The sequence below is a fragment of the Dendrobates tinctorius genome, unplaced genomic scaffold (assembly GCF_039654945.1).
Source record: "Dendrobates tinctorius isolate UK_male_01 unplaced genomic scaffold, ASM3965494v1 ptg000377l, whole genome shotgun sequence".
Classification (NCBI taxonomy): Eukaryota; Metazoa; Chordata; class Amphibia; order Anura; family Dendrobatidae; genus Dendrobates; species Dendrobates tinctorius.
Genome location: NW_027362043.1, coordinates 2110941 through 2135335, shown reverse-complemented (window position 1 = coordinate 2135335; position 24395 = coordinate 2110941). Strand labels below are relative to the sequence as shown.

At 43.6% G+C, this 24395-nt stretch overlaps 1 protein-coding gene across 1 annotated transcript in view; it reads left to right on the top strand.

Annotated features, from left to right (window-relative positions):
- The window catches only part of LOC141075888 (cartilage oligomeric matrix protein-like), a 579419-nt gene that overhangs the window by 170887 nt on the left and 384137 nt on the right, over nucleotides 1-24395 (top strand). The window contains exons 4-5 of the mRNA XM_073563079.1: nucleotides 8898-9073; nucleotides 18463-18600. Coding sequence (XP_073419180.1) covers nucleotides 8898-9073; nucleotides 18463-18600 — 314 coding nt within the window. The remainder of the gene's footprint in view (nucleotides 1-8897; nucleotides 9074-18462; nucleotides 18601-24395) is intronic.

The following is a 24395-nucleotide window of genomic DNA, read 5'->3' as shown; positions in this document are numbered from 1 at the left end:
AGTCTCTCTTTAAATTCACTCAGGATATGCGGCTCACCCAAGTACTGCGGTAGCCAGGCCGCTCCCGGTGTGCAGGGCATGGACAGCGGCATTATGGAGATGGCTGCGGCGGGCGCTCCTCTTTGCGGTGCTGCAGGGTTGGCAACGGCGCGTGCCGCTGCATTGCCGTCTGGCGCGGACATCCTCTTCCCCTCCTAGTTAACGTTAGCCAGGGCCGGGGGTTATGTGAGCTCACCGGCGGCCGCTTCACAGGCCCGACGCTCCGGGCTGTAGGCCTCAGCTCCTTCTCTCGCGCGCTGTCCTCTCTTCCCGCGCGGCACTTCACTTCTTCACGCTCTGTGGCAAGCTCCACCCACGAATGCCTGCCCCTTCTTCCCGCACCTGCCAAGCAGCGTGGCAATGGCGGCAATTGGTGCCAATTTTCACACACAGTCTATGGCACACAGGACCCGGGAGTACTAGGCTCCGTCATCCTGTTCGTGACGCCAAATTGGGTCGCCCTCCCAGGGCTGTGGGGTACTCGGTATCGGGCCGGTGTCAGGGGAATGTGTCACAGCAGCGGTGACCCAGTCCGTGGCCCTGGGCGTCCAAGTAATGGGGGAATGTAGTTAATGGAATGGAATAGTTTGTGACGCCACCTGTGGTGCTCGGCAAGGGAGGTGTTAAGCCGACGCTGCATGCATATCCGCTGGGACTGATGGTAGGGTGCAGCAAGGATGTAAAAGCTCAGGTGAAGCTATAGTCCCAGGGCAGTGTAGAGGTGGTTGGCACGGGGATGTAGCAGTGCCGTAAGGGTAGGAAGCAGACAAGACACAGCGGGGTGCAATTTCTGTACCTTTACTTGATAACTGCAGTCCAGGATCCTGATTACAGATGGTAACAGAGCAGGCTAGCCTGGAAGCAATTCAGGGATTCTCTCTCAGCAGTCTCCTTCCCAAGCGCTTATTTGAATGAAGTACTCCAAGTACTGAGTTACACTGAAGTTCCTCCTGTCAGATGTTCCCAAGAACCTTATTTGCACGGCAGACAGCTGTAGCCTTTCTCGGGGACTCCTCTCTCTTGAGTCCTGGCTCACTATCCAAGCTGCTGTTGTGCCCTCAAGTCTTAGATGGGATCAGGGCATTTACAGCCTCCTACTCCTCTGGTGTCTGTTGCAGGACCGTTAGTATCCATACAACCGTGGAGACCAGGCTCCAGTTCATGCGCTCACTGTGAGGGAGCTCTCCTTTCCCAGCTCAACCTCCAGCTTCTCTCTGCACGTCTGCACACTTCACCCTCTGCAGACTAACTAACCACTGCTTCCTCTTGGCCCTCAGAGGGCACTCCTCCCCTTAATCCCGGTTCAGAGATCCCCCTGCTGGCCTGGAGTGGAACTGTGTTACATGCATGGATTGACTGCGAGAGAGACCCATCATTGCATCCAAGCCTGGCATTACGCTCCCCTGGAGGAAGGCAAAGCCACTGTGGTGACCATACCCCTGGGGGCACCACAAACACATCTACACTGCCCTGGGACTATAGCTTCACCAGTGGAGAGCTTTTACATCATTGCTGCACCATACCATCAGTCCCAGCGGATCTGCATGCAGCGTCGGCTTAACAACTCCCTTGCCGAGCACCACAGGTGGCATCACGAACTATTCATCTAACTACATTCCACCATTCAAATCTTCCTATTACTTGGGTGCCCAGGGCCACGGTCCGGGTCACCGCTGCTGTGACACATCCCACTGACACCGGCCCGGTACCGAGTACCCCACAGCCCTGGGAGAGCGACCCACTGTCATGGGCTCTGTCAAATCCCATTAACAGTAAGTAACTTAGATTTTTGCTAACCAGCCAGGCAAAACTCACAGCTGGGGGCTGCAACCCTCAGCTGTCAGCTTCAGCAAGATTAGTTATCAAGAATAGAATGGTACCCATGCTCTTTTTTTAATTATTTAAATAAATAATTTAAAAAACCGGTATGGGATCCCCCCATTTTTGACAACTAACTTTGCTAAAGCAGACAGCTGGGGTCTGGTATTCTCAGGCTGGTAAGGGGCTATGGATATTACCCTCCCAGCCTAAAAATAGCCACCCGCAGGTGCCCAGAAAAGGCACATCTATTAGCACAGGAAGGAAGGGGGGCCTTATTCCAAAAGCCTTTTTTGATGTGAGGTAATTTTCAACCCTTTTCTTGGTTGCACTTACTCATTTGCAGCTGCTCCTCCTCACATGGCCGATCACCAAAATCGTGGAACATCTGGCAACATATGTGCCTCCATGACGCCTCCTTTCTCCTCCCAATAAGCCTTTGAACCCACATACTGGATGGGCCCAGGAAAATCCACTTCACATTATTCATTTTGTACTCCCATCCTGTTTTCTTACAGTATGCATTTAAAGCAAGGCCTGCCCTGCTGCCAAGTCATATGCACCCCAATAAGCCTTTGAACACAGGTACTGGATGGGCACAGGAAAATCCAATTCACATTATTCATTTTGTACTCCCATTCTGTTTTCTTATGCATTGACTGCAATGCCTGCCCTGCTACCAAGTCATATGCACCCCAATAACCCCAATTCTCCCTTGAAAGAAACAAAAAATGTCCCATTAAAAAGGAGCATGTTTCTTAAACTTGTAATGCCCATATACTAAGTGTGTTGGCAGGCAAACATTTTCCCCTGTGGGGTACACCTCAACCTTTTAAATAACAAGTATTTAATGCCCAGCAAAAACACCCACCCTTGTTTGGATTTTAACAATGGCTGTAGCAGCACAGAACACGTTAACACTGGTGATCTAGTGGCAGCAGATGATGAGATGTGGAGGTACGGCACAACGGGAGAAATCATGGCGACTGGGGACTGAGTACCTTGGGACGGCCGCCGCCATCAGGTTGCGGAAAGCTTCCATCTCAATGAGCCTAAAAGGAAACATTTCGAGCGCAAGCAGACAAGAAATGTGTGAATTAAGTACTGTGGCCTGTGGGGCATTGGCTGCGTATTTCCGCTTGCGTTCCAATCACTGTGGTATAGACAACTGAAGGCTGGGCTGGGACAAGGACATGGTCTGGCTTGATGATGGTGCTGGTTGACTGTGGGCAACAACAGGTGCAGGGCCCGAGGCATCTTCACAGGCATGGTGAACTGGGGATTGGCTTGTACGCAAAACAGTGGAAGAAGCAGTGTTGTCACCTGCAGACAGTGTTCTTGGAGCCTGGGGTTCAGCCCACAAAATCAGGTGCTTTGCTGCCATGTGCCTGATCATGCTGGTGGTGGTCAGGATGGTAGTTTTGCTACCCCTGCTGATGCAGGCATGGCAAGTGCTGCAAATAGCCTGTTTGGGGATATCGGCTGAGTCTTTAAAAAATAACCTGACTTGGGAAGATTTAACAATTGGAATGGCAACTTCAATCCTGTTGATGTTACGGGGAACGGATGCACGCCTTCTGTCTGCGGCCACCACACAGCTTCTACCTGCCTGTTTGGGTGATATGCCTCCTTCCCAATGTGTGCTGCTGTCCTCACTCTGCATGTCCTCCTGCCAGGTTGGGTCAGTCACTATGTCATCCACAATCTGGTCTTCCACATCCGCACCCTGCTCCTCCTCCTGACTTTCCGGCAATTGTGTCTCATCATTGTCCACCTCTTGTGACCGTGGCTGCTCAAAGATTTGTAAATCACTACATGGAATATCATCTTGCCCTGCTTCAAGTGGAGCGGGCGAGAGGCACGAATCTCCAAATGGAAAACTGAACAGCTCTTCGGAGTGTCCGAGTGTGGGATCAGTTGTCTCAGGGCACTCGGCATGGTGGGAGGAAGGAGGATCAGGGTGAGTAATATCCGGTCCACACTCATGGCTACTTAGACTTGACCGTGTGGAAGACATGGTGATGGTGGTGGCTAAGTGGCTGGAAGCATTATCCGCTATCCATCAAACAACCGTTTCACACTGCTCTGGCTTCAATAGTGGTGTGGTGCAGTCCCCTAGGAACTGGGACAGGAAGGTCGAGCGCTAAGATGTAGGTCTTTGTTGTGGCCCACTTTCAGCTTCGCCATGGCCTTGTCCTCTACATGCACCATCAGCATCACGTCCACTTCCCCGTCCCTTGCCCCTTGCCTTGCCCATTTTAAATGCACTACTGAAATATTTGAAAAGCTCAATACAAATGGATTTATTTGGAGAAAGGTTATATGTGATCAGTATGTCTGCAAAGCGAAGATTTTTCCACCACAGATACACCAGGCCTCAGCCTGAGATAAGAGACTGAATTAATTTTTTTTAGGATTTGTGTTAATTTTTGAAAACACAAAATAATGAGTAGAACAAGGCAAACAGACAGAACTATGCAACGTATGCCCGCGAAGCAAAGATTTCTACACCACAGATACACCAGGCTTCAGCCAGAGATAACAGACAGTATAAATTTTTTTTACTTTGTCGATAAAAAAGACTGCTGGATATAACGAGAGTGACAGACTGCCCAAATAAGGGAAGTTAGGCCTAAAGTGCCTCAATTTTTGTCACACAGATGTATAAGGCGTGGCACAGATAGACCCCACTGTAAAATGTGTGCCCTGTTTTTTTATTTTTGGGCTAACTAGTGCTGTATATAAGTAAATTTTCACTCAGGACAAAAAAATAAAACCGCCGTAAACGGGCAAAACTTTGAGCACACACAGATATGAGCTGGCACGGAGATACCACACCCAAAAATGTGTGGCCTGTATTTTTTTGGGGGGGATAAATACTGCTGTATTTAACTACATGGACAGCCAGGCCAAGAAACAAAAACTGCCGTAATCTGGCAAAACTTTGAGCACGCACAGATATGAGCTCCACGGAGATACCACTACGACAAATGTGAGCCCTGTTTTTTTTATTTTTGGGCTAACTACTGCTGTGTATAAGTAAAGTTTCACCCAGGACAAAAAAAGAAAACCGACGTAAACTGGCAAAACTTTGAGCACGCACAGGTATGATCTGGCACAGAGATACCACACCAAAAAATGTGTGGCCTGTATTTTTTGGGGGGCTAAATACTGCTGTATTTAACTACATGGACAGCCAGGCCAAAAAACGCCGTAAACTGGCAAAACTTTGAGCACTCACAGATATGAGCTGGCTGAGCTGGCACGGAGATACCACACCAAAATATTTGTGGCCTGTATTCCAATTACACCTGGGGCTAGCTATATACGGCTAATATATCCTACAGGTAGCAGCAGCACCAGAACACAGGAAGGGAATGGACCCTCTTGATGTATGCAATGATCTATATACACATACAGTGCCTGCAGGCCTTGCACTGATGTGTATAGTGTGACGTACACTACCCTGCCTACCTAACACTGGAACCTATATACTCCGGAATTAGTCTGGATTAGGACTGTTGCTTTAGCTGGATGTGAGTATTAAGGATGGTAGACCCCACACTGGCTAATAAATCCCCAATTCTGACCCTATCAAGGCTGCAGCTCTCCCTACACTCTCTGAATCCGGAGCTGATTGCGCCAAGCAGGGCGGTGTCTAGTCTCTAATACCCCTGATGATGCTGTGCGGCCAGCCAATCACTGCATGACCACAACAAAGATGGCTGCGGCGTTTCATTGTCTGGCAGACAATCCCTGCAGCGTGATTAGGTCTCTAAAGTCCGCCAAAAAATGCTGGGTGGAGACCCGAGTTCCCGTCGAGTAATCCCAGAAATGCTGGGTGCTCGCCGAGTACACCAAGAACCATGATACTCGGGCGAGTACCAAGTAGTGGTGAGCACGTTCGCTCATCACTAATTGCAAGCACAAAAAGAAAGTGTAAGAATAAGGCTCCTTATCTTGCTGCAGCTAGAAGAATTTGTATGTCCAATCTATTACGAAACTCCCACATATGGATTCCGAATAGGCTGGTTACCACGACCTCGCGTTGGGCGCTAAATCTGTCGTAGCTGTTTTCGTTTTGACCCAAAGTCAGATAAGCCGAATTACCAGTGAGGCCGAACTAAGAGATTAGGCCCTCAGATAATGAGCTCAGAGAAAAGAATGCACACGAGTTGTGAGCAAATCACTTTTCTAGTTTATTCAAATAAGAAGCAGTATTTTATACCATTTACAGTAATGTAACTCAATGTATCTCATGTAGCACCCCTGTTACCCAGGTCATGCTGACCTTTATTTGCCATGTACCCAGAACATGTTATTGCTGATTCCTGAAAATATCTCATATGAGACAAGAAGTATAAAATCCTTGAATCAGAGATTATAAGGCTACAATAATATAAGAACAAATTCTAGCCAAAGAAGAAAAACATTAACCCTTCTATATCAATATCAACATTGCTGGTTAAGCATAACAAAAAAGCCTGCATGCAGCACAGTCCATGTGGATGAAGACAACGTAACACCTAATGCAGATCTCATATATGATATTCAGCAAAAAGATAAGAATTAAAAAAAGTGCTAACACTCTCCTAGCAATATACGGATAGCGTATAGTATGAACTATAAGTAGAGTGAGACAAAAGAGTGGGGCACGAATTGTTTACCGGTATCAAAATAGCTAATTCAAGTGTAGATGAGTCTGGTCCCTCTTCCCTGGTGCGCACGTTTCACTCGTCCCTACCATAGAGCCTGTAGCCGACAAAGAAGTCAGCCAAGTTCTCCAGGAACCCAAACCCTTTCCTCCTATATCAATTTCTAAGCCACTTATTTATCTCCCTAAGCTCCCGCTGTCTACCTAGTGAAACTCATAGCACTAGCAGTATTTCTGAAAACACCACCATGGAGGTCCTGGCCTTCAGCTTGTCTCCTAGTTTCCTGTAATCATTCTTAAGGACTTTACACCTTCATCTAACTTTGTGATTGGTACCAATGTGTACCATGACCGCTGGGTTTTCCCCTGCCCCACCCAGCAATCTGTCTATCTGATCCGCAATATGTCGAACTCGAGCACCTGGTAGACAACACTCTGTTCGGCATTCACATCTTGGTTGCAGATTACCTTGTCTGTCCACCTAATTATAGATTCCCCTACCACCGACATCTCTCTGGCCTTTTCTGCACTCCTATTTCCCTCCTTCCTACATCAGTCATTTTACTGGTTGCTAGGAGCAACGTCCTGCTGCAGTGATCCCAGTCCTGAGCTTGCATTCCTAATATCAGCCAAACAGGCATATTTACTAGGTTGTGCTAGATCAGGACTGGGCTCCCTGGCACTTTTTCCCTACCGCTTATTGTAACATTTACTCAGCTGCGTACTTCTCTGTCCTGATCTTCCCCACATCCACCCTCCTCCATATCACTGGCGCCAGCCAGCACAGGCTTAGTGAGCGCTAAACTCCGCTCCAAGGTTGCTATGCTCCTGAGTGTTGTGAGCTGCACATTTAGATCCATTATCTGAGCTTCCAAATATGTAACTTGTTGCCAGCATCGAGTGTAGACATATTTACCCTCAAACGGCTGTCCAAGGCATGCATACATCTCACAAGATACACACCTGGTCACATTGTCCATGGAGCACATATTCAATGGGGATAAAATGTACAGATAAAAGCAGAGAGGAAAAAAAAAGCAAAGAATGGTGTGTGACAAGAATTTTTTGAAATGTGGAGACTTCAAGTTGGATCTCCATCTGGTGGGTTGCCTGTAACAGAAGTTGTGCAAGAGGCCTATTATACTGTTTATACTCTGTGGAAATTGATGCCACTTTAGTGGTGTGTGACAATATTTTTTAAATTGTGGAGACTCCAAGTTGGGTCTCCATCTGGTGAGTTGCCTGTATAGAGAAAGGTGTGTCAGAGGCCTATTATGCTGTTTTTACTCTGTGGAAATTGATGGCACTTTAGTGGTGTGTGACAATATTTTTCTGAAATGTGGAAACTTCAAGTTGGGTCTCCATCTGGTGAGTTGCCTGTCGTGGAAGGTGTGTCAGAGGCCTATTATACTGTTTCTACTCTGTGGAAATTGATAATTGATGCCACTTTAGTGGTGTGTGACAATAATTTTTTTGAAATGTGGAGACTCCAGTTTGGGTCTCCATTTGGTGGGTTGCCTGTGTAAGTAGGGATCCCAGACAGGCAGAAATGCACTTACTTTCACTCAACTACCTGTCTTACTTTCCTTACATTTTTCTACCAATCATGAAACTGATGTTTGTGCCATCTGAGTGTGGCTGGAGAAAAAAAATAATGGAGGTGTTGCATGATGTATCAGGGCTCCCAGCTAAGAAGGCTTACACCGCTCCCTTAACCACCACGTCCTTATTGAAACTTCAATTCCAAGCTGTAAATGCAAGCCCAGACCCTGATACCTCATGCATGGCCCATGGCTTACTGCAGCTGTGCCATTCGCAAATTTCTACTGTAGGTCAATTAATGCCATTTTTCATGGTGTCTGCCCCTAATTTTAGCTGTTTGGGAAGCTTTTTTTCAACCCTTGAAGTGTTGTGTATATGTTTAGTTTGGCCTTCCATTGAATTTAATGGGTTTCATGTATGTTCATTGAAGATGTTCGTCGAACGTCTAAACGTTCAGCGAATCGAACCAATCCAAACCTTTAAAGGTTCTCTCATCTGTACTTACATTAGTTTCTAACTTCGAGCCAGTCAGAAGCTGCCTTCACAAGATGGCGCCAATGAGCAGTGCTGAAAAACGGTGACGTTTATGACTGGGGATGATAGATCACATATGAATATGTTGTGAAAAACTGAATGGTTTTAGAGTTTGAAAGTGCAACTAATTTTTAAGAATTTTAAGACTTTTCTATACATGCAGAGGTATAGAAAAACAACACATCATGGCTAATTTTACTGTTAATAAAATGTAATAAAGTATTATTTTTGCTATAGAACTCAAACTGATTGTTATTTTACTTTAATGTGTCTATTTCCAATTAACTACTTGTTATTTGATTCTTCATAGGTATACATGCAATTCCCAGTAAAAGCCAAGTTGTTACTATAGCTTATCCCAAAAATTGTATTCCTAATCCCTGCTTCTCAGGAGTCACTTGTACTGAAACTCCATCTGGATTTAAGTGTGGTTCATGTCCACCTGGCTATACTGGAAATGGAACTGTCTGTACTGACATTAATGAGGTAAAGTATTTTCATATTACCTGTATTCCAATGGCAATATTGCCCAATTCATTGACATGTTCCCTTCTTTAGATAATTAGCTAGTCAGAGAAAGTATTCCCTAAAAAGCAAGTTATAAGAATGGACCCTGTCTGTCCAGAGTCTTGGATGTACCCCTGGTTTCGGGTATGTAAATTGGTTTCAGTTAGATTGAGATACACAGGCTTGATTACTTGTACAGCGATAAAAGGCGACAATTCCTCCATTATAGATAGCCACAATACCCACCACATATGTCTTTGTCCCACCAGTGCTAAGGCCAACAAGTTGTTAGGGATGACGGAACACACCAAATATAAATAATAGGAGGTGCGTTAGATGACAAGACCACTGCTGGTTAATGGCAGACTCGCCAGGAGGCGGAGTACTGCACTCGGGTTAAAGTCACCCGAGATGCTAGAGCGGCTCTGTTTAAGGCACAGAGGCGCCCTAGAATAAATTAGGGATAAACGCTGGGCCTGTTACCTCACAGGGCCAGCCACAGCATGTGGCGTCACAGACGCGAATGCCAAGAGGTGCTGCTAAGCACAGCGCGGCAGTAACTGCAGCCGCTTAACGATAGCGCCGGGAAGCCGGACACTGTTGGACACTAGTGTACAGTGCAGGAAGCACAGTGGCGCATAGCTTGCCACTACTGGAGCTGACTAAACCAACACTCTGTCACCATTCGTAATATCAGAGGGAAGGGGGTTTCAAATAAGTCAGTCACTAGACACATGCATCCATCACCTTTCACACAAAGCATATTAGTCTACACTAGCGCATGGTCGAGCCGCCATGCGGGCTTTTTATAGCCATGCGCTTCCGGGACCTTCCAGTACCCTGGGAAGGACCAATCAGATCCAACGCAGGACCTGAACATGTGACCCCTGCTCTCCACTGAGAGGTCACCTTGCGGGCATGCCCAGTAGCACGGCATGAGGACTTAGCCTCTGGAGCGGTTCCCTGCAGAGCAGGTTGCGCTACCATTACTGCACCAGAGGTGACAGCAACATCCAGGCTCACAGAATGAGTCTGAGCAGGACGTCTGGCTCACCGTGATTGCTGAGCAGGTCCCTGAGAGGTCGGAGCAGAATGGGAGACCGCTGGATGTCTGGCTCCGGACTCCTTCTGTGCAGTGTCAGGAGGTAGTGTATGTCAGCTATAAAGGTTAGATTTTATAGTGAAGCTGTCACCAGATTTAACAACACAAACTATTTACAATATTATGCAGAACTGGTACATCCAATGAGGGTGGTGAATTTCACGTAATCCCTGTCAAAATGGCTGTTTAAAGCTTTTTGAAAACTTTAGGTAATTCTCCGACAAACTAGCCTGATTGTCAATGTCCTTTCGCTCTGATGCTGCTGAGATCTCATACGGCCCAGTCCAAAACTACACTTTTTCACATGTTAATACCAGGATAATGCAGCGACACTGTCACAGACTTTTAAAGTAAGTACACCAATCACGTCTAATAGATCTAGTTATTGATGTATGTTGAAATCTGGTGAAAGATCCACTTTGTACTTTGAAATCTGGTGACAATTCCATTTTAAAGGGGTGCAGGTATATGTATATGTGAATATATATAATATAATATATATATATATAGATATACATATATATATATATATACAGTACAGACCAAAAGTTTGGACACACCTTCTCATTCAAAGAGTTTTCTTTATTTTCATGACAATGAAAATTGTTGATTCACTCTGAAGGCATCAAAACTGTGAATTAACACATGTGGAATTATATAATTAACAAAAAAGTGTGAAACAACTGAAAATATGTCTTATATTCTAGATTCTTCAAAGTAGCCACCTTTTGCTTTGATTACTGCTTTGCACACTCTTGGCATTCTCTTCATGAGCTTCAAGAGTTAGTCACCGGAAATGGTCTTCCAACAGTCTTGAAGGAGTTCCCAGAGATGCTTAGCACTTGTTGGCCCTTTTGCCTTCACTCTGCGGTCCAGCTCACCCCAAACCATCTCGATTGGGTTCAGGTCTGGTGACTGTGGAGGCCAGGTCATCTGGCGTAGTACCCCATCACTCTCCTTATTGGTCAAATAGCCCTTACACAGCCTGGAGGTGTGTTTGGGGTCATTGTCCTGTTGAAAAATAAATGATGGTCCAACTAAATGCAAACTGGATGGAATAGCATGCTGCTGCAAGATCCTGTGGTTGCCATGCTGGTTCAGTATGCCTTCAATTTTGAATAAATCCCCAACCGTGTCACGAGCAAAGCAACCCAACACCATCACACCTCCACCTCCATGCTTCATGGTGGGAACCAGGCATGTAGACTCCATCCGTTCACCTTTTCTGTGTTGCACAAAGACACGGCGGTTGGAACCAAAGATCTCAAATTTGGACTCATCAGACCAAAGCACAGATTTCCACTGGTCTAATGTCCATTCCTTGTGTTCTTTAGCCCAAACAAGACTCTTCTGCTTGTTGCCTCTCCTTAGCAGTGGCTTCCTAGTAGCTATTTTACCATGAAGGTTTACTGCACAAAGTCTCCTCTTAACAGTTGTTGTAGAGATGTGTCTGCTGCTTGAACTCTGTGTGGCATTGACCTGGTCTCTAATCTGAGCTGCTGTTAACCTGCGATTTCTGAGGCTGGTGACTCGGATGAACTTATCCTCCTTTTCTGGGGCGGTCCTCATGTGAGCCAGTTTCTTTGTAGCGCTGGATGGTTTTTGCCACTGCACTTGGGGACACTTTCAAAGTTTTCCCAATTTTTCAGAGTGACTGACCTTCATTTCTTAAAGTAATGATGGCTACTCGTTTTTCTTTACTTAGCTGCTTTTTTCTTGCCATAATACAAATTCTAACAGTCTATTCAGTAGGACTATCAGCTGTGTATCCACCAGACTTCTGCACAACACAACTGATGATCCCAACCCCATTTATAAGGCAAGAAATCCCACTTATTAAGCCTGACAGGGCACACCTGTGAAGTGAAAACCATTTCCAGTGACTACCTCTTGAAGTTTATAGTCATGAAAATAAAGAAAACTCTTTGAATGAGATGTGTCCAAACTTTTGGTCTGCACTGTATATATATATATATATATATATATATATATATGCGGTATATATACAGTGGGGCAAAAAAGTATTTAGTCAGTCAGCAATAGTGCAAGTTCCACCACTTAAAAAGATGAGAGGCGTCTGTAATTTACATCATAGGTAGACCTCAACTATGGGAGACAAACTGAGAAAAAAAAATCCAGAAAATCACATTGTCTGTTTTTTTTTCATTTTATTTGCATATTATGGTGGAAAATAAGTATTTGGTCAGAAACAAAATTTCATCTCAATACTTTGTGATATATCCTTTGTTGGCAATGACAGAGGTCAAACGTTTTCTGTAAGTCTTCACAAGGTTGCCACACACTGTTGTTGGTATGTTGGCCCATTCCTCCATGCAGATCTCCTCTAGAGCAGTGATGTTTTTGGCTTTTCGCTTGGCAACACAGACTTTCAACTCCCTCCAAAGGTTTTCTATAGGGTTGAGATCTGGAGACTGGCTAGGCCACTCCAGGACCTTGAAATGCTTCTTACGAAGCCACTCCTTCGTTGCCCTGGCGGTGTGCTTTGGATCATTGTCATGTTGAAAGACCCAGCCACGTTTCATCATCAATGCCCTTGCTGATGGAAGGAGGTTTGCACTCAAAATCTCACGATACATGGCCCCATTCATTCTTTCATGTACCCGGATCAGTCGTCCTGGCCCCTTTGCAGAGAAACAGCCCCAAAGCATGATGTTTCCACCACCATGCTTTACAGTAGGTATGGTGTTTGATGGATGCAACTCAGTATTCTTTTTCCTCCAAACACGACAAGTTGTGTTTCTACCAAACAGTTCCAGTTTGGTTTCATCAGACCATAGGACATTCTCCCAAAACTCCTCTGGATCATCCAAATGCTCTCTAGCAAACTTCAGACGGGCCCGGACATGTACAGGCTTAAGCAGTGGGACACGTCTGGCACTGCAGGATCTGAGTCCATGGTGGCGTAGTGTGTTACTTATGGTAGGCCTTGTTACATTGGTCCCAGCTCTCTGCAGTTCATTCACTAGGTCCCCCCGCGTGGTTCTGGGATTTTTGCTCACCGTTCTTGTGATCATTCTGACCCCACGGGGTGGGATTTTGCGTGGAGCACCAGATCGAGGGAGATTATCAGTGGTCTTGTATGTCTTCCATTTTCTAATTATTGCTCCCACAGTTGATTTCTTCACTCCAAGCTGGTTGGCTATTGCAGATTCAGTCTTCCCAGCCTGGTGCAGGGCTACAATTTTGTTTCTGGTGTCCTTTGACAGCTCTTTGGTCTTCACCATAGTGGAGTTTGGAGTCAGACTGTTTGAGGGTGTGCACAGGTGTCTTTTTATACTGATAACAAGTTTAAACAGGTGCCATTACTACAGATAATGAGTGGAGGAAAGAGGAGACTCTTAAAGAAGAAGTTACAGGTCTGTGAGAGCCAGAAATCTTGATTGCTTGTTTCTGACCAAATACTTATTTTCCACCATAATATGCAAATAAAATGAAAAAAAAACAGACAATGTGATTTTCTGGATTTTTTTTTCTCAGTTTGCCTCCCATAGTTGAGGTCTACCTATGATGTAAATTACAGACGCCTCTCATCTTTTTAAGTGGTGGAACTTGCACTATTGCTGACTGACCAAATACTTTTTTGCCCCACTGTATAATGTGTATGTGTGTATATACAGTCATGGCCAAAAGTTTTGAGAATGACACAAATATTATATTTTCACATGATCTGCTGCCCTCTGGTTTTTATGTGTGTTTGTCAGATGTTTTTAGCACATACAGAAATATAATTGCAATCATATTATGAGTAACAAGAGGTTATATTGACAGTTAGAATGAGTTAATGCAGCAAGTCAATATTTGCAGTGTTGACCCTTCTTCTTCAGGACCTCTGCAATTCTCCCTGGCATGCTCTCAATCAACTTCTGGATCAAATCCTGACTGATAGCAGTCCATTCTTGCAAAATCAATGCTTTTATTTTGTCTGAATTTGAAGGTTTTTGTTTGTCCACCCGTCTCTTGATGATTGACCACAAGTTCTCAATGGGATTAAGATCTGGGGAGTTTCCAGGCCATGGTCCCAATATCTCTATGCTTTGTTCCCTGAGCCATTTAGTTATCACGTTTGCTTTATGGCAAGGTGCTCCATCATGTTGAAAAAGGCATTGTTGATCGCCAAACTGCTCTTGGACGGTTGGGAGAAGTTGCTCTCGGAGGACATTCTGGTACCATTCTTTATTTATGGCTGTGTTTTTAGGCAAGACTGAGAGAGAGCCCATTCCCTTGGCTGAGAAGCAACCCCACACATGAATGGTTTCAGGATGCTTGACAGTTGGCATGAGACAAGACTGGTGGTAGCGCTCACCTCGTCTTCTCCGAATAAGCCGTTTTCCAGATGTCCCAAACAATCGAAAAGAGGATTCATCAGAGAAAATGACTTTACCCCAGTCCTCAGCAGTCCACTCCCTGTACCTCTTGCAGAATATCAGTCTGTCCATGATGTTTTTTCTGGAGAGAAGTGGCTTCTTTGCTGCCCTCCTTGAGACCAGGCCTTGCTCCAAGAGTCTCCGCCTCACAGTGCATGCAGATGCACTCACACCTGCCTGCTGCCATTCCTAAGCAAGCTCTGCACTGCTGGTAGCCCGATCCCGCAGCTGAAACACTTTTAAGAGACGGTCCTGGCGCTTGCTGGTCTTTCTTGGGCGCCCTGGAGCCTTTTTGGCAACAAGGGAACCTCTCTCCTTGAAGTTCTTGATGATGCGATAGATTGTTGACTGAGGTGCAATCTTTCTAGCTGCGATACTCTTCCCTGTTAGGCCATTTTTGTGCAGTGCAATGATGACTGCACGTGTTTCTTTAGAGATAACCATGGTTAACAGAAGAGAAACAATGATGCGAAGCACCAGCCTCATTTTAAAGTGTCCAGTGGTGTCATTCTAACTTAATCATGACAAATTGATCTCCAGCCCTGTCCTCATCAACACCCACACCTGTGTTAATGGAGCAATCACTGAAACGATGTTAGCTGGTCCTTTTAAGGCAGGGCTGCAATGATGTTGAAATGTGTTTTGGGGGATAAAGTTCATTTTCTAGGCAAATATTGACTTTGCAAGTAATTGCTGTTAAGCTGATCACTCTTTATAACATTCTGGAGAATATGCAAATTGCCATTAGAAAAAATGAAGCAGTAGACTTTGTAAAAATTAATATTTGTGTCATTCTCAAAACTTTTGGCCATGACTGTATGTATATATATATAGTGGTAGTTCGGCTCACTTCACTGCACACAAAGGTAGACACGGGAACACTGCGGCTTTAAGGATGCACTTGGTTTATTAGCTGTGGCATAAACCAAGTTTAAGCACAAAATAAACATGGCCCTCTGGGCAAAATGGTAGCACTAGGTACAGTCCTTGCATTAGTGGGGATCAGCCCGCACAAGGTTAGCAAGGCACACAGTTCAGGCATAAACAAAAGCACAAACTACTTCTCTGGACTGTTTCTCTCCAGACACTAAACACCCATTAGGCGTAGTGAAACATATCTCCCCTCCAGCACTTTACCAATGACTTTGCCACAATATATACAGTGAAAATTCTCAAATATGTACTGTATTATTACATCAATTAGTTGAACAGTTTTTAACAATTCAGGTTCCTTTTATCTTACTATATTTCCAAAATTAAGCATTTTTGCAATGAGGCATCATTGGGCCTCATTTCCCAAAACTGTGTATTGTAGCTGATCTTGTTTCTTTTGCTGACTAATAAGTCTTTAGAAGTGATGGGTGAACACGTGGATGTTCAGGTTTGGCTGAACAATTAAAAAAAAGTTTGGTTCAGGTATCAGAACAGTACCCAAACCAGGCACCCTTCAGATGAATGAGGGGCCCGAACATCCATTGTTTGTAATGCTATGTCATGTCATTTGTATGACAGCACGGCAAACACTGGCTCTGATCAGCGGTAAGGTCAGAGATCTGCAGCTCCTTCACTATCAGATGACAGCATCAGCTAGCAGCTATGCCTGGAGGTAAAAAGTTTACCTCCAGTTGCAGGCGTTGGCTGATGATAACAGTGAGAGCAGGTGGAAGCTGATGGGAGTATTAATCAGCCGGTGCCTGATGGGAGTATTCATCAGCCAGCGCTTGCACTATAAATAAATAAATTAAAGAAAAAGGTATGGGTTCCCCTGTATTTTTGATAACCAGCATGGCAAAACTGACGGGTGCAGGCTGCAACCCTCAGCTGTCACCTTTATCATGGCTGGATATTAATAATAGAGGGGTCCCCACGTCATTTTTTTAAATAATTTAAAAAATACCTCTAAGACACCTATTCTTTACTAACCCCATAGTCAGATTGTAAATAAACAGACACTGCTGTACTTTTTTATTTAAAATTAAAAAACAAAGCTATACTCACCTTAAGCCCATTCCATTGAAGCTCTTGTCTCCCGTAAAAAATCTGAAAATTATAAACAATAATACTCACCTAATGCCCATTCTATTAAAGCACTGGTCTCCTGTAAAAAAAATAAAATAAAAAAAAATAAAAACAATCATATCCCTCACCATACAGACATACTGTCCCATGTCATAATCCATGTCTGGGATAAGTGGTTTTCAGCCTGGAATGTGCCATGATGCAACCATCCAGGCTGAAAACCATGGGAGAATGAGCTGCTGCGAGCGCAGTGTCAGTGTCTAGGTTACTGATGATGCTTTCCCAGCTCACTTCGCTGTGAGCCAGGCCAGTGCACTGCAGTAAACTCAGTGACATCACGGTGAACTGCGTTGAACTCACTGAGCTTAGTGCTGCACCTTGAGACTTTTTCTCATGGTGCTATCGGTAAACTCACTGATGTTACCACAGTTCAGGGGCCCAGCTCACAGCGAAGTGAGATGGGAATGCAGCCTCAATGACCTGCGATAACCTTGATGATGTCACTGAGGCTGCACTCGCAGGAGCTCATTTTCCCACAGTTTTCAGCCTGGACATTCGCATCATGGCACCATCCAGGTTGAAAACCACTTATCGTAGACATGGATTTTGGCATGAGACAGTAAAAATTGGGTGAGTGTAACTTTGTTTTTTTATTTTTAAATAAGTAAAACGGTGTGTATTTTTATTTCAGATAAAGGACTTTATTCTGGCTGTGTGTTTATTTGCAATCTGACTATGGGGTTAGTAATGGAGAGGCATCTTATAGACGCCTCTCCATTACTAACTTGTGTGCTTGTTGTCAGCGACCATAAAGCACCTAACATCAACCCCACAAATATTAACCCCACTTCACTTGCCACCACTACAGGGCAAATGAGAAGAGCCAGGCAAAATGCCAGAATTGGCACATCTTTTCTGGGGAAGCTGCGGGATGCTATTTATAGGCTGGGGGGGCAATATCCATGGCCCCTTACCATCCTGAGAATACCAGTTCCCAGCTGTCGGCTTTAGATTGTCAGGTAGTCAAAAAATGAGGGTGACCCCACACCGGTTTTTTAAATTATTTACCTAAAAAATAAAAAAACGGCATGGGGACCCCTCTGTTTTTGACACCCAGCCATGATAAATCTGACAGCTGAGGATTGCATAACGCAGCTGTCAGTTTTGCCTTTCTGATTATGAAAAATAGAAGAGACGCCCTTTTATTTATTTATGTATAGAAAAGGCTGATGAATAGTTCCATAAGCCAGCGCCTGCTCTTGCTGTTATCAGCAACAGCAGGTGTAGGCTAATGGGAGTGATACTCCCATCAGCTAACGCCTGTGACCAGAGGTAAACTTTTTACCACCGGTCAGACCTGTTGGCTCACGCTGTTATCTGACAGCATGGGAGCAGCAGCACTCTGCTCAGTAGTAATAATCTTACCGCCGATTAGAACCTCCAGTGTTTATTATGCTGTCATGCAGATGACAGCATGGGAAACGCCCGATGTTCGGGTGCCGAACCTAATCAGTAACACGGACTTCCTGGAGAAGTTCATGTTTGGGGTCCATGCCCAAACAATAGGTAGGTGTTCGGTACGCACCTCAAACTTTACTGTTCAAGTTCGCCCATCTCTAGTCTTCAGCTTTTATTTTTTAAACTGTCCTTGAAAACCCAAAGCTGTACTGTTTTTGTTAGACAATTTTAATATATGAAATCTTTTGTGCTCAGATGGGGTTTAATGAAGCTACAATAAAGTTTGAAAACCATAAAAGCTGTGAGCACACTTTATTTGTATTACTGATATAAAGAGGATGCTATCATTCAATTGTGAGAACTGATTTCTTTGAGATTATTAATATATTATTGTGTCTTTCTAGTGCACTGCAAATCCTTGTTTCACGCGTGTTCGTTGTGTAAACACATCTCCTGGGTTCCATTGTGATCCCTGTCCTCTTGGTTATATAGGGAAAAGAGTTGAAGGAATTGGTTTGGAGTTTGCTAAAGCAAATAAGCAGGTATTTTTATTATTATTTTTTTTATTAGAGCTGTCTTATAAATCAGATAACATGTTTAAAGTTTTCTTGAAACAAATGTTGAAAACAAATCTTGTCTGACTATTTATTTGCAATTAAATTTTGCAATTATATGGATATCTTTTGTCCATACAATACATTTACATTGTGAACAGATGTGATGTTTGTACCAAGTTTTAATTGTTTTAATACAATTCAAGGTTTAGCAGTTTATTGAGGCCTGTTGTGTTCCTTTCAGATACTATTATTTTAAGAAAAAAGAGAAGTGAGTAGAAAATGTTAAAGCTCCTAGTACAATCTTCAATAGTTTAATCAATAAATAATGTCCAAAATGTTACTTGTTTGCGCTATTTTAAATATCTATATTTTAGGAATATTGATGTCCACAAAATAAATGTAGTAAAGGAATAGCAATTGCATGAATGGACACCTTGGCAGTCACTCTGCTAAAGATACTCAGATATTATAGGACTTGTATATGGTGCTTGTGTAAGTGTAATGACCAGAGGTCCGAATAAGATCCAGTGAGTCACAAACAGAGACTGAGGCAGCAATCTCAAAAGTATCTTTGCTCAAACAGGAGATAAAGTAGAACTTAGTATGTGGAAGAAACAGATTCAATACCCTAATACAGTACACTCACTCAGCCTGAGCTGAAATAATTATGCCAATCCAAGGTTCCCTGAAGTGTTTATTACACAGGGGTTTGAAATAAATTTACCTAACAGAAAGGTCAATTCAGGTACTCAGAGAACAGGTGTAAATAGAATGTAGTGATATCAAGGGACCCCCTGGAATGGCACACTGAGTATAACATACACAAACCTACAATAACAATACATATAAATATAATACAAAGGTCCTTAAGCGCTTCAACTAGGGATACCCGGGTAGCTATGACTATGGTACCTTTAATCTGAGGTAAATCTCCTCTCAGGCATATAGATTGCATAGGCTGCAGCCAGTCCCAAATCTTCGGCACCAATCAGTTGCAACAACACAAAGTTCCTCGTCTTGTCGGCCGGTGCCGATTCCAAATGCCAGGAACTTATAGTTCTGTAGCCTCAAGATGCCGTCTCTCCTCCTGTAGTCCTCACAAATTCTCCTAGAAGCAATATGCCTGTTTCTGTATAAAATATCTGTCCAATATTGCTTCTTAGCTCATCAAAACTGGGACTCCACAGAGCTCCACAGTCACACAGCTCTCAGGAATGCTCTGTATTTGTTCCACAGCAAGGCCTCAGGCTCCCAAGATGAAGGGGTTGCAGTAAACAGTCTCCTACAGCGTTCAGTCTCCTTGCATCTCACTAGCTGCTCCACACACACACAGTGCCTCTCTGGGCAGTCTCTCTGATTCTGGAAGCTTCCTTACAGCTCTAGACAGCCGACACTAGGCCCCACCCCCAGCACACACAGATCCCCAGGCATTCGCAGCACCTGCTCTTAGCTGCAGCAGGCAAACACCACAGGGTCCTAGTGCTCTCCTGGTGTAATCACAGTTCACCCTCTTACATAAGGGAGGTAAATAAGGACTATTGCGTTCCTGCCCCTGAAGACAACAATTGCGTAAAATGAATAGTGACATGACATGACATAACCCCCCATAATTCCTGAATTGCTGTTTTTTGTTTATTCTGCCTCCCAAAAATTGGAATAGAAAGCAATCAAAAAATGTCATGTGTCTGGAAATGGTGAGAATAAAAACGTCAACTTGTCCCACAAAATACAAGCCCTCACATGACTGAAATATGGAAAAATTATAGCTCTGAAAATATGGTGATGTAAAAACTGGTGTAGTTATACTAGTAGTATACTGAGGCAGATGGAGGCACTGTAGATGCCATAGGACCTGTGATCGGGCGGTGTCCGTCTTTTTAGGTTGGCATAGTTTTGTGCACTTCTGAAGAGAAGGACAACACCAAACAGAGGCCAGATGGAGTCCAGAGTAACTCTGCTACCAAATTATAGTGAATGGATTCTTAGGGGGTTTCATCTGAATCATCTCACTCGGAGATTAGATGGTAACCGCGAATAAATGTAATCCCAAATGTTATGTAAAATGTTCCCAATAAAAGCTTCAACTCAATCCACAAAAAAGCAAGTGCCCACTCAGGTCTGTCATCTGTTAACAGAAATATATACGGGGGTTACACGTTAATGGTAGCACAAAGGCTGTGAAAAAGCTAAATGTCTCCTTACCTCTCAAAAGAAATTCAGCAAATTCTGCATTCCCTAATCCAAATGCCCCCTCCCTTTTCAGCCCCACAATGTACCTCAACCAAATACAGCGTCCACATGTTTGACATTTCTGAAGCGATGAGAACCCGCCTAACTTACAGGTACATCATGTCTCCAATAGCATGTATAACATACTGGACACTACAACATACTGGTCATTACAGCAGCAGTTTGCAATTTTCACTCAGCAACGTTCATTGCTGCTTGTTTCTGGGAAAACACCCATGGAGTCAAAATCGTCACTACACCTGTAGAAAAAATTCACAAAGGGGTATAATTTCCAAAATGGGGTCACTTGAGGTGGGATTCTGCTCTTCTAGCAATTAGAGGCTCTGTATATGGAGTCCGCAAACTATTATTGGATAATCTGCGCTCCATTCAAAATTTTTACCATAACCAGGTTCCTTGCATCATATTCTCACATGCTTTATGCATTTAATAGCCCTTTGTGTCTGTACTGTTACATATTTAGACTGTTAACTGGTTCATGCAGCATTACATGAACACCCGATTCTTACACTATGGCTGGTCTAAACCACAAAAGCAATTGTTACCATTCACCTTTCGTGTCTCCCCTTTTCCTCATAGATTGTAAGCTTGCGAGCCGGGCCCTCATTCCTCTTGGTATCTATTTTGATCTATGTGTTATTGTTACGCTGTAATGTCTATTGTCTGTACGAGTACCTTCTAAAATGTAAAGTGCTGCGGAATATGTCGGGGCTATAGAAATAAAATTATTATTAATATTATTATTATTATCCAGGAGGCAAATAGCGCTCTGTCCCTCCCAAGTCTCTCCGTATGGCTAAGCAGTACTGTATAGCCACATATGGGGTATTACCACGTTCAGTAGAAATTGTGGGACAAATTATGGTGCCATTTTTACCCACTTCTTGAGTAAAAATAAATGTAAAATCTGGGGATAAAACAAAATTTTGGTGGTAAAAATATAGTTATTTTTTCTTCACTGCCCAATCGTATAAAATTCTGTGATACATCTGTGGTATCAATATGATCATTGCACCTCTTGATTTGTTGAGAGGTGTAGTTTGTAAAATGGGGTCACTTATGGGGGTTTCTGCTGTTTAGGTAACTCTGGGGCACTCCCAATTGGTCTTGGCACCCGCAAACCATGACAGTAAAATCTGAACTATAGTATGGTGCTCCTTTCCTTCTGTGCTTTGTACTGTGACTGAAAAATATTTCCCGATTACATGAAGGGTATTGGCGCACTCATGACCTCAGTTTGTTGTAAAAAAAAATCCTATTAGCCCTTAGAAAAATTAAAAACGTGGGGCTAAAACAACATTTTAGTAGTAAAAATGTAATTTGTTCTTTCTTCACCATCAATGGTATAAAATTCTGTGAGGCACATGTGGTGTGAATATGATCACTGCACCCCTAAATTAATTAATTGGGGAGTGTAGTTTGGAAAATGAGTTCACATATGGACTCTGCCAATGTGACATGGCACACTTGAACCATTCCAGCAAAATCTGAACTCTAATAAAGCGCCTGTTCCCATCTCAGCTTTGCCCTGTGCCTCTAAAGCAGTATTTCCCCACATATCGGGTATCGTAGGATTTAGGAAAAATTGCACAATGGTGCAATTTCTCCTGTTACCCTTGTGAAAATAAAGGGTAAGATGATATGAATGATATTTATGGTGTCACATTGGTAGTTGTCCATGGATTTGAGGGAGGGGACTTGGACTAGATAGGAGGCAATGAGGCCTAACCGCCATATGCACGAGCAGTTACCTTTTCCATGTCTCCCTGCCCATCAAGGTGTATTAATGGTATGATATAAAATTTATTATTGACTTATTGGTATTTGGGTTGCATTGATTGTATGTATGCACCGACCTTGATATTAATCACTCTATTTGAATGGAGATTATTTCAATGTGATTATCCAATGTGTTGGGTGGTCTGTGCCTAGGTTCTATCACCTTACATATACTCTTATTTGTATGTCTGCCTTTTTTAGTACATATGTATTTATTAAAATTGAATACAAATAATTTTTGCACGGTAAAACTTTTTTGTCTTCGTGCTGAATCTTTGTTCGTATTGGCTGGGCTTGTTTTGAACTCGGTTTTTTGTAGGTTCTAATAATGTTTTGAGTTGCCAATTTTACATATTTTGACATTAACCCCTTTCTGCCATTAGACGTACTATCCCGTCCATGTGCCCTGGGACTTAATTCCCAGGGACGGGATAGTACGTCTACCGCGATCAGCGGCGCCCACGTGGTGAGCGCCGCTGATCGCAGCCGGGTGTCAGCTGATTATCACAGCTGACACCCGGCACAATGTGTCAGGGGCGGTCACGGACTGCCGCCGACACGTTAACCCCTTGCACACCGCGATCAAACATGATCGCGGTGTACCGGGGGTTAAAGGGAAGCATCGGCAGGGAGGGGGCTCCCTCCGTGCTTCCCTGAGCCCCCCACGGCAGCGCAATGTGCAGCGCTGCTGCGGGGGGCTCCTTTCCTGCAGGCCCCCGAATCTAAGATGATGACGGGGGCCTTCGGGGGCCTGTAGGCAGCTGACTTCCTCAGTGCCTGCAAAGCGCAGGCATGAGGAAGCCTTCTGCACTGCCTGTGACAGATCGCTGATCTGTCACAGTGATCTGTGATGTGACAGATCAGCGATCTGTCACAGGACAGTGATGTCCCACCTGGGACTATTTAATAAAGTTAAAAAAAAATAAAAAAAGTGTTAAAATAAATTTAAAAAAATCGCCAAATAAATTAGAAAAAAAAAAAATATTCCCCCAAATAAATCCATTTTTTGGAAATAAAAAAAACAAAAAACAATAAAAGTACACATATTAGGTATCGCCGCGTCCGTAACTACCCGCCCTATAAAACTGTCCCATTAGTTACCCCCTTTAGCGAACCCCTTAAAAAATAAAAATAAAAAACAAAGCAAAAAATAATGATTTATTATCATACCACCAAACAAAAAGTGTAATAACGCGTGATCAAAAAGACTCATATAAATATCCATGGTACCGTTGAAAACGTCATCTTATCCCGCAAAAAACGAGCCACCACACAGCATCATCAGCTAAAAAATAAAAAAGTTATAGCTCGCAGAATAAAGCGATGCAAAAATAATTATTTTTTATATAAAATAGTTTTCATTGCATAAAACCGACAAAACATAAAAAAACGACCTAAATGAGGTATCGCTGTAACCGTACCGACCCGAAGAATAAAACCGCATTATCAATTTTACCGCACGCGGAACGGTGTAAACGCACCCCCCCAAAAGAAATTCATGAAACGCTGGTTTTTGTTCATTCTGCGTCCCAAAAATCAGAATAAAAAGTGATCAAAAAATGTCACGTGCCCAAAAATGGTAGCAATAAAAACATCAACTCGTCCCGCAAAAAATAAGACCTCACATGACTCGGTGGGTCAAAATATGGAAAAATTATAGCTCTCAATATGTGGTGATGCAAAAACTATTTTTACAATAAAAAGTGTCTTTTAGCGTGCGACAGCTGCCAAATATAAAAACCGCCATAAAT